Source organism: Haliotis asinina, chromosome 7 (genome assembly GCF_037392515.1).
Source record: "Haliotis asinina isolate JCU_RB_2024 chromosome 7, JCU_Hal_asi_v2, whole genome shotgun sequence".
NCBI lineage: Eukaryota > Metazoa > Mollusca > Gastropoda > Lepetellida > Haliotidae > Haliotis > Haliotis asinina.
The window spans coordinates 15,342,535-15,353,964 of NC_090286.1; the positions used below are offsets into that span (position 1 = coordinate 15,342,535).

At 37.9% G+C, this 11,430-nt stretch overlaps 1 protein-coding gene across 1 annotated transcript in view; it reads left to right on the plus strand.

Annotated features, from left to right (window-relative positions):
* Positions 1-10,646, plus strand: part of LOC137291795 (VWFA and cache domain-containing protein 1-like) — a 73,781-nt gene extending 63,135 nt beyond the window's left edge. The window contains exons 19-29 of the mRNA XM_067823324.1: positions 1,210-1,293; positions 1,426-1,536; positions 1,696-1,818; positions 3,543-3,642; positions 4,552-4,650; positions 4,790-4,855; positions 5,058-5,260; positions 5,435-5,551; positions 5,892-6,037; positions 6,295-6,525; positions 7,272-10,646. Coding sequence (XP_067679425.1) covers positions 1,210-1,293; positions 1,426-1,536; positions 1,696-1,818; positions 3,543-3,642; positions 4,552-4,650; positions 4,790-4,855; positions 5,058-5,260; positions 5,435-5,551; positions 5,892-6,037; positions 6,295-6,525; positions 7,272-7,687 — 1,696 coding nt within the window. The 3' untranslated portion in view covers positions 7,688-10,646. The remainder of the gene's footprint in view (positions 1-1,209; positions 1,294-1,425; positions 1,537-1,695; positions 1,819-3,542; positions 3,643-4,551; positions 4,651-4,789; positions 4,856-5,057; positions 5,261-5,434; positions 5,552-5,891; positions 6,038-6,294; positions 6,526-7,271) is intronic.
* The last annotated feature ends 784 nt before the right edge of the window (positions 10,647-11,430 follow it).

Below are 11,430 nucleotides of genomic sequence, written 5' to 3' on the forward strand. Positions count from 1 at the left end.
TGTCAGTAAAACTTTCTAGATATGTGTAGCAGACCCCAAAGTGGTGCCTTTTGCTATTTACAGCTTTTTGTGATTTATCATTTTCTCGGTTTCCATAGAAACAGTTCGGACTTAGTCTCAAAATGGAGGAAAGGAGTTTCTGGAGCACAACTCGAAAACTGTTTAATATCTTTCAACAACACTTGGCAGATATTTGAGGCAGACCACAAAGTGGTGCCTTTTGCTATTCACAATGTTTTTGCATTTTTGTTTTTCCTGGTTTCCATGGAAACAATCCTGACTTAGTCTCAAAGTCAAATTGGAGGGATTGACTTCGTTTCCAGAGCCCAACTCTAAAACCATTTGATATCTTTCAACAGATCTTGGCAGATATATAAAACAGATCTTAAAGTGATGCCTTTTGCTTTTTACAGATATATGGCATTTATATTTTTCATGACTTCCATGGAAACGATTCAAACTTATTCTAAGAAAACATCAAGTAACTGTCAGATGATTTGTCCTTTCAAATATGTTGGGGCCGGGGGGATATGTCATCTTCTGATGACTCTTGTTTCATAATCAGTAATGTATAATATTTCATGAATAAGTGATATTTATGTTTTAATTATGTTTGTTTTTTTGGTTGTATGTGACTTTTAACACTGTATCACTGTAACTCAGTATCTTCAAATTTGGTATCAGCTTACATTGGGTGATTACACAGGACACCACTAGATTTGGGTGATCTTGACTATATCTTCAAGGTCTCCATGACACTTTGACCACTTTTCAAACTTGCGTAAACGTGATGTCTTATAAAACATTGCAACCTATGTCTTCAGTTTTGTTGACAGTCTACACTGAGTGATTATGCAAACACAGTATGTGACTGAAAGATAAAATCTAGTAAAATATGGTGTAAATATTTCATTCTTAGGTGGCAGGAAACATTGCCATATTAGTGGCAAACACTTGTTCGGTTTTGAATGTCTTGCAAATGTAATATTGAGGTTGGTTTGTAGCTTGCTTTCTGTTTGATATTCTAGTAGTGTAGACAATCAAATTAAAAATGGCCTGATAATCTAAATTTGCTAGAATCAGTAATTAGTCTAGGTTTACCAGATTGAAAGCCCTTTAGGTCTGCACGAGCTATTATTGATCTGTTACAATAAACAAACAGGTCATAACGTGGAAACTCCAAGTAAACATTTGGATTGACTGTTACAGGTATGTGGCCACTCCAAGTGGTGTGTTCCGAATGTTTCCAGGGACACTACTAGACAAAACGTTTGACCCAACTAAACGCTCATGGTGAGTTTTTGTCATGTTTTATCTTGTCATGTATTCAGTTTAAAAGAGTATTGGACTTATAACTTGTTCAAAAATAATATATGCAAATGTTTCACTTTACGAAGGAGATAACAGCAAGTAATGTTCCTGCAGGTACACACGCGCTATGGAGTTCCCAGGGCATGTGACTCTTACAGCACCATACTTGGATGTTGGTGGCGCGGGGTACATAGTGACCATCAGTCACACTATATTTGAGGGAAAGTAAGTGCCATCCACCTCAATCTCTGGTTCATTTGCTTCCAACTGTGTTGATATAATAAGAACTGTATTCATTTTACTGACTTCTTCCCATTAATTCATGATCTATATATGTATAATCAGTATGGTATAAAAAGCTATTTTCTGCTGTGCTTTATTCAGACCTGCAGCACTGCATAGCCCCAAGGACCGTGTGGTTGCTGTGATGGGAATGGACATCACGTTAGGCTACTTCCACAAGCTCCTGTCAGAGAGCATCCCAGCCTGTGAACAACCCACAGTCAGGTGTGTATAGTCTGTCCCAATAATCATTTTGGAATATAAGCTTTATTTGTGTCTGAAATTCATGTTCAAACTATACATATTTTGCAAATAAAGTTTAAATGAGCATGTGCTCGATTATGGTTGCCAAGCCAGCTGCTCTCCAACATTAGAGTTCAAGAAATAAACATAGCAGGATCATCTCAAACTTGTCAATAGAATTTGGCAAAAGAGTTACATTTACATATATGATTCAATTAAATCACCAGTGCATTTTCATAAAAATGTGTAAAATGCATCTACTTTTATTCCTATAAAAATATACTACCAAGTAGCTAAAACCTGTGACATCAAACCAGTGATATCTAATTAGGAGGACCTTATTTCTCTTTGTTTCATCTATTGGCAAGTGTTGGGAAAGGCGACTATCGATGACTACTGAATAAACACAGTAGTAGTTAAACAGAACTAAGCCTACTAAACTGGAACTTAGATAACTGTCTATGTGTATCAAACATGGTATGGCCGGTACATAAGTCACTACACCAACCAAAGTACATTGAAAACAGAACATCAGCAAATTCACAGCTAAATATACCAGTTAATGACATTCTTATACAGTCTCGTGTTAAAACATGTTCATTGGCTCTCTGGACCTGTCTTTGTTATGTAGTTCATGAATTTTACTCAAACTTTCATTCAGTGATGTTTATATTCATTACGTCCTAATTGTGCACCCCTCCATTCCAACTTACTCACAGAAGCCATAGTTGAAAGAGAAGTAAGTATGTAATTAATTATATACTTTGATTGATTAAGTCATACTTGTATGATAACATGTCAACAAACTGATTTCATGGTAGATATATGAGGATTGCATGAAACGACAGGGCTGAGGAAAAGTTTCAGACAGTACACTTAAGTCCTGCCATCATCGTAGTTATGATTATACTTCATGTTTATCGTAGCATTGATCATTGCATTGAAATTCAGTTGGGTTTTATTGGTGTGTATGTTTTAATGTAATCACCAACAGATATGAAGAAACATGCACAGCTAATTGCCACTTCCAGCTCACTAAGCAAATACACATGGTATGTGACAATGCCTCACACAGACACATATACTGGTAACTGAAAAAGTAAATCATTATGTCTGCTAAGGGTTAATCATAAACATCACGTTTTCACTTACACTTGTTCATTCTCAACAATGAGATGTCCTTTTAGCCATCAGAAAAGAAGTTTTATGAATGCGTAACCTTAAAACAGGGCAACCCATTTCTTCAGAATGCTTTTCTGGACCTCTCTAATTGACTTACCTATAGTTGTATACAATACAAATGAACAGAAAACCAGGTCTGCTTAAAGCAATGAGCAGAAGAGCCTGCAATCACTAAAACTTGTGACTACCACATGACAAATGAGCAGGATGTATTCATCTGCAATTGAAGAACATTGTATTTGTGGACTCACAACATATCACCTGAATAAAATTAAACAGGCCTGCATGCCATTAATTGTTCAGCTGGATTAACATCATCAGTAACTTGTATACAATGAAACAAGCGATAAAATAAGACACTTCACCTAATAAACCTAGAATTATTTCATAATGTTAAGCAGGATACATGTGTCACAATGAGAGCTGTTAACTTGCAAATGGCAGTTCAGTATTTGTTTGCAATTCTTTGGATGTAGCTAGCAATGATGGTTAGCCTTCAGCTGGTTGAGGTATCATGTCTGCAGGTGCTTCCTGATGGAGGACAAGGGCTACCTGGTGGCTCACCCTGGGCTCATTGACCCCAATGGAAAAGGACCAGTAGAGCAACAGCATATCACACACAAGGTAATATTACTGTTACTTATGATATGGAATATAGGTGTCATGTAAATTGTTTTTAAAGTGTTTATTGGTTACATGCAATATGAATGGAAGTAAGAGATAAACCAGATATAATCTGTAACAAAAACCATCTTTCCATTTTCGGAGGTCTCCTGAACTCTCATATCCCAACTTATCAAATTTTTTTCAAAGCCAGTTTGCTTTTCTGCATTTCCTGGACCTTTGGTGTTATTGTACAATAGAAGTCTTTCAACGAAAGACCACTCGTTACAATAGTGCCTTGATTCTTGATTTGTAATGATGTTTCACACTATGGGTCAGTAGTTAGTGATGACAGAATGTTTTGGGGTATTTTGCTATTACAAATACAGCTTTACAAAAAAATATTTGACCCTGGAGATATTCACACAAATTACCAAGCCTATGGTTTCATTTCTATCCAGGAGTGGGTGATCTTTAATGATTGAGATTCTGCAGCAGCACCATTACTGGGAAGTCACATGGAGCACTTGACCCTTAAGGCTATGGCTTTAAGCTATTTTGCCATATGAACCAGAGGTTAAGGTTAAGTTTATTGCAGCTTTATGGGCATATAAAATTGTGGAGATGTACTGTTGGCATGTCCCGAGAACCTGTATGCTGGAAGCATCTATAGATGAGAGTGCTGGCTTCCATTGGCACATGCATTGATTCCCTGTTTTCAGATCAAAGACAAGAAGTCTGCAATATTTTGACTCAAGTCTATTGTTAAAACAAATATCCTAGTTTATGTAACATTGCTATTAAGGTATGTGCTGCATTTAAGACCTGTGCACCAGCTATTGATGTTTTATAAACAGTCTGCATTTTTATATGCCACAAGCTCAAGTTTTGAAAGTATTGTTTTGAGAGATTAATGAATCCTGTTTGCAGGAACCTTTGGTTGCAAATGATATATTGTACCACACTGGCTTTGTGCAGAAGAAAGTGTGCAACAAGTATAATGACCGGACAGTACAGAGATTTTACAATGTGAGTATGAAGTGTATAAACCATATTGACAAATAGATCACCTTTTACCTCCATTAATGTATGATTAAAGTAATCTGAGTTAATAAGATGGCAAATGTTGATGGGAGTTGGTACTAATGTGTGTGGGTATTTGTTTCAGTTCAACACAAGTTTGAATGGAGTGCTCACCAACATGGTGCATGGAGAGCATTGTGCTAGATATCAGGTATGTTCTGCTGCCACTGAGTTGTCTTTCCACTTAGTGCAGTATGAAAATGAGTAAATGTGTTATGCATGTATATTGTGGAGAAACTGTTGAAATGCACTTTTGATACCACCTTAAATCGTAACTGTTCATTGAGAAAGTGTTGGCAAATAATCCAGCAGATTTCTTCTGATATTATTGAAAGATGTTTTACCATTTCCAGATGACACACATCCCTGGAACAAATGCTTTCCTTGGTATTGTCAACCATACCTGTGAGACAGCCACAGCATTCTGTCCATGCAGTATGGTGGACCGGCTGTGTCTTAATTGTAACCGCATGGAGCAGAATGAATGTGAGTGCCCATGTGAATGCCCACTTGAGATGAACCTGTGTACAGGGGAACTGATGGACTTCGAAGACCTGTAAGTACTTCATCTCAGTGTAGCTAGTATCTGTTTGGGCCATTTAGCCCATGCAAGACTGATAATTCAAGTCAGATTGTGTAGTCTGTGTGTAAAACATTTTAAGGTGGTGCTTTAATAAGATAAATCTTCCATTGACTTTTCAGCTACTAAATATTAGAATTATTGTTATAGTAACCCAAGCTGCTTCCATGCCCCTGAAGAGGAGCGTCTGGTTGTTGCTGAGCCAGTTATTGTTGAAGATCTACAACAATGTTACCAGCCTCGATGTGACCAGCGCAAATCCAAGATGTGAGTGGCATCTACTTCAAAATGTTAAGAAAGTTGTTACCCCTAGTTTGATATATATGTTATATATCAACATGTCTGTGTGATACCATTTTCCAGAACAATTGAATGTTTCCTGTTATTAATATGTCATATATTGTTACAACCTTCACGGAATGCTAGCATTACCTACAGGATAGCAGTTTAATGATGTGCAGAGGAAGCATTCTCTACTTGTTGATTTGCAGGGACTGGATGGGTGTGTTGGACTGTTGGTGAATCTCCATAGAGCTTTTGGTTTTGCAGGGACCATATATGTGTGTTGGACAGTGGGTGAATCTACATAGACCTTGTTGTTTTGCAGGGACTGTATGGGTGTGCTGGACTGTGAGTGGTGCCAGCTACAGGCAAATGGCAATACACAACTCAAGACTCCCTACTGTGCTAGTCAAAGGGAATGTTTCGGTGGAGTGGTTGGAGCACCAACGCCATATGGAGATGAAATCAGTGGTCAGTAGACATTCTGTCATGATAATCCTTTTTTGTTTATTAAGCATACATATGAATATGGAGCACTGATTATTTTACTTGTTCTTGCTGCCCAAATATGTCTAAGAAGTCTGATTCACAGATGCTTGCTCTTATCTAGCATATTGTATTAAGACTTTCTCCTGCATGTATTTTCCCATTTGGAAGTAAAGTTCAACATTTTTCAAATCACCAATCAAGATTTTGTATACAATATCACACAAATGAATATTTTCCAGCCCTGGAACAAGAGTTTGACCCCAGCAAACCAAAGAGTACCCCAGTTGGGCCTGTAGCCGGAGGGATCATGGGCTGTTTTCTCCTAGTGGCCCTGGGAGTGTACTGTTACCGTCACCATGTGCACCGTAACTCTCACCATTACATTAGCACACTACCAGACAATCAAAACAGAATGTCCCACTACTACAATGAACCTGATGACCCAGAGCCAACTGAGGAACCAGGAGCAGGTGTGTTATACTGCCACATCGCATTCAGTTTGTAAATTATGTATGAAGAATAATTTTGTGTTTTCTTTACAATATTTGAGCTAGCCAGTTCAGCTGAAAAGTGATGTCTTTGTAAGATTTGTATCAAACTCAATGCTTGTAACATCTTGTGTTAATGGCCAAGGTACATTATAAGTTGTTCTCTGGTCATGAGGGGACCATGGGTTCAGGCTACCTCAAACCATGGTCCCTGAGGGACCAGTGAATGTGTTTATCTTACCAAACACCTCAATGTTAACTTGTTAACTGTTTGCAGCATGGGTATGGCATCATACAATTCAGCCAACCTGTATGAATCCAACGATTCTAATCTTGCTTCTTGCTCAGTTTCCCGCAGGTATTGTCTGAGTAAAATCACTTGGGTGTGCTTCCCCTACTTAATTTTCAAACCAACTACATTTGAACATTTTGTCAAAATTGATTTATTGGAATGCGGGGCAAATCTTTATGTAGCCATCGCTAGATCTTGAAGACAACGCATGAAAGAAATGGGTAATTTCCATGCATCTTGCGTAAATCAATGTTATTTGAGATGAAGAAGTACTACCACGAAGTACCGAATGAGTTGTCATTGGCAGCAGGGTACATTGCAATTTACCTCGCCTGTAAGCAAGGTACATTGAAAATAACAGAAGAGCTTTCAGTCAGTCAGAAAACTAACATTTATGCGTGAGGTACGATAATGTAATATGTCTTGTCTCTTTCAGGACACACTAACTTTGTGTTGGCATCATTCGAAAACCCAGCCAGTATTTCTCCATATCGAGTCAACACATCCTACCGCCGTCCTGCTGGTGGTGATAGTGACCATGGCTACAGTACAATGACACCACATGAAGACAGTGAGCATGCAAGCTTGCCTTGCCTAGAACCTCTTCTTATTGGCAAGGACAGATACAAGCCTCATGGCCTCACAAAGACTCCTATGTTGCCCCCTCCTCCAACAACCAGTAGGCGAAGTCGAAGCCCTACTCCACCACAGACTAGACTGTCCACATACATGCCCATACCAGAACAGACTGTCATACCCTCCGAGTCAATATTGGGGCCGACTACAGTGATTGCGGAAGCCCCACATAGTGTTATTGCCAATGTGCAGGTACACATGGTGGACACACACTGAACTGAAGGAAGCCTGGCACTAAACTGCCAACACACAGGGCTTCATTGCGACTCTAGTGCTCACAAGCTGTGCCAGTGGTGGGAAAGGCATAGTCTGAACTTCAGTAGTCAATTTCTCAGGGATACCTCACTATGGCAAATGTAGACTATGTGTGAAGGCCAATAAACGCTGGCATGACTGCCATATGGAAGAGTTATTAGTGCCAGCAGGCACCTAGTTCATCAAGGAGTACACCGGACTGGGAGTGCCAACAGACATGTAGCTGATCAAGGTGTACACCAGATTGGTGTGCCAACAAGCATTGAGCTGATCAATGAGTGCACCAGATTGGGAGTGCCATCAGGCATGTAGCTGATTGAGGAGTGCACAAGACTGGTGGGCTTTGCAACCAAGAACAAAGCATGATTATGACAACTGAATCTGATGGCTGTGTGTATTTCCATCTTTGATGTGATGATATTATTTAGTGCTGTTCTCTCACCCTTTCACCTTTGTTCACCCTCCCTTGTATTGGAGATTGATTGTTTTCATTGACAAATAGGAAGATCTGGTGAAAGGACACAGACTACTACAAAAGCAGTCACATATGGCAGTCATACTGTTTGCCAGAATTTTTTAGAAGCGGGTGTTTGTCAAAATGGCAGTGTTTGGACCAATCCTTGAGCACTAGTACAATGTGTATTTGACCTTGTACATGTGGAAAAACGGCATTTACTGTTTGCTATATTATCTCAATACCTCATTAGGTATATATGTGGCATTTCCTCACTCTCTCTTCAGTGCATGGCCCGTTGAGAGTCATATAGTCTCTTTCTTGAGATAACATGCAAAAGTGTTTAGAGACATGACTGAATAGGCTTATATAACTTTACTGACCTCTGTGTGCAGACATCCAAGTAGAGCTGGATGGGGTGCAGAAAGTGCTGAATTGTTCGCAAGTGTATGCCAGCTTGATGTGTTTGTATATTTCATCCTGTTGTATAGTGAATTAGGCAGTTGAGTGCTATTTCTTTTTCATAGCTTTACTGTGTAGCTGTCTTCCATGGCTCCTAACTTTGTTGTGTCTGCTACATTCTAAGTCAGTAGCTCTGTTCATTAGGATATTGCTACATCTATGTGGTTAAGTGAATCCCAAAGACATTTATTTATCAGATCACCATACACACATATGAGAGACTAAATGTGATGTACATCAAGAATTGATATAGCCATTACCTCCCAAAACACCTTGTTCTGTTGCTATGTTTTGTTGTTATACCAACTATATGTTTTAAGATAATGAATCAAATTTAGAAAGTATTTGTGTGTGTCAGTTTCAGACCCAAAGATTTTGTTGTTAGCTTTATCAGTTAAGATTATCAGTTACTATTTGTGATGTTTACAGAATACAGCTTTATCGTTTATATTGTTGTACATTTAGACACAGGACTTCCCATGTCTTCAAAACTATTTATCACTCAAAAGATGAAAGAAAATTACTTTCTGTGTGTAAAGTGTGGAACATTTTGTATTTATTAATACAATTTGACACAAATACAATTAATGTCAACAATGAAATGTAACCTTCTGTTGATGTGAAGCACTACCTAATAAGGTACCCTCGATGTTTGTTTGTTCCCTGAACAAACATCATGGGTGCCTCAACCCATGGTCACTGAGGGGCCAGTGAACAATGTATTTATCTTACTGAACACCTCAATGTTAATTATGAACTATTTGAAAGATGGGTATCAGATTGTACACTTTAGCCAGTCTGTATCAATCAAACAATTTGATTCTTGCATCTTGCTGTTTTCTCCCGTAGTTATTGTCTTAGTAAAGTCGCTGCGATGTAATTCCCCTTTTTAATATTCACAGGGACTGTGAATGTTTTGTCAAAATTTATTTATTGAAAAGAGGGTCAAATGTCTTTGTCATCACTAGATTTTGCACACAACTCAAGAAAAACAGATTTAGAGTTATCTCCCTTCCACTGATTTCCATTCGCAAAACATCGGTATTTTCTGTGCATCATGTGTCATTTAATGTTATTTGAGATAAAAAAAAGTAACTACCTTGAAGTACCGAATGAGTTGCTATTGGCAGCGGGGTGTATTGCAATGCACCTCGCTTGTACACGGGGTACACTGAAAATAGAAGAACGCTAAGACAGCAATATTTATATGTGAGGTAAGATGAGTAATCTTGCTTGATCTTATGTCAGCTTTGATTCAGCAGACTTGTTATTTATAACCCAATCAAATACATAGTTGATCTCACTATCACAAACTATTAGATGTATTGCTGAAAAAAGAAAGTAGTCATATTTGTGTATTAAGTGTTTCCATTGACATGTAAGGGAAAAGTCGTAATGTGTTGATTCTCTAGATACTCCACTGTTTTACCCTGTTTTTGACTACTTGTTTCGTTCAAATAGTCACATGCTTATGAAGTCAGACTTTAGGTAAATGTTCAGCATAAAGGAGGATTATATATAATATATATATATGTATATGACATTAACAGTGTGTACATCATAGTGCAAAAGTATATGTACTGTAAGTAGTTACCATAGAGTATACTATACAATTATGAAATGTACATATGTAAATAGCACAGAGGTTTTAGCTTTGTATTGTGTGACTGGTTTGCCCCCCAGTCTAGTGTGATGTAGACTGGCAACTTTAGGATTCCTCCTGCAGGCTTCCTGTCCTCCTCCTCTTTATGTGCTACACGTAATAGCAGTGTCAGTTGCTGGACAAGGGGTATGTATGTGATGGAGTAAACACAGAAACTTAGTTGACCATCACTTTGTTGATATTATGGTTTCCTCGGACATGTGCCTACCAGGGTCTTAACTATGTAGGTTATCTAGGAATCTAGGCTGTTGAATGCTAATTGTTATCAGATTTTGTAAGTTGTAAATGTGGCTAATGCTCTTTTGCATTAGCATATTTTGTAATAAAAGAAAAGAATAAAACTGGTTAAATGTTATTTATGACGTATCATATATGATACTGTATTATCACCATATGAGGATTACAGATGTGGAGCATGTTGCAAACATAAACAACTATAGTCCGTTTGGGTCAAGGTGATGCCAAATAATCACAGTCTAAGTAACAATTGGTTCATGATCAAACATTCATTTAAGTGCAGAATGTAATGAACACATCAGACCAACTCTTGAAAATAAGTCTCATAGTGTTTTTTCTAAAAATATATGTTACTTGAGCTATCATCATTTTGTTTTGATTTTTGTTTGAAGTTTTATGAGGATAAAGTAACAGTAGCATTGTTTTAGGGCAGGAAGCATGAGCAGGTTAGCAACATGAAGGGATTGTATCAAAACCTTTCGGGGTTAGTCTATAAGTTTTTTGTTACATGTTATGAAACCTTTTCATTTTTTTGACCCAGACAGACTATAGTTTCATCTGGACTGCCTATTGGAGGTCCCCTCAAGAAGCAGTTACATGGCATATTTCTTATGAGCCTTTTTACTAGCAATATTAAGGTTATATATATTAAAAAGGCTCACAAGAAATGAGTTCAGATGATAAATACTGGGACAGATCATACTAAGTCCTTTTAATGAATAAGCCAGACCACCAAATTAGTGAAAAGAACTGGATTGATTTTAATCAATCTCTTTTATAAGGATGCTCAGATTGTGTTTTATAGTTTAGTTGTGTGTTGATTCTCAAGTTGACACGGAATAGTTAAAGATTCACCCTGTAACAGAACTAGGCCTGAAACCAACAAGC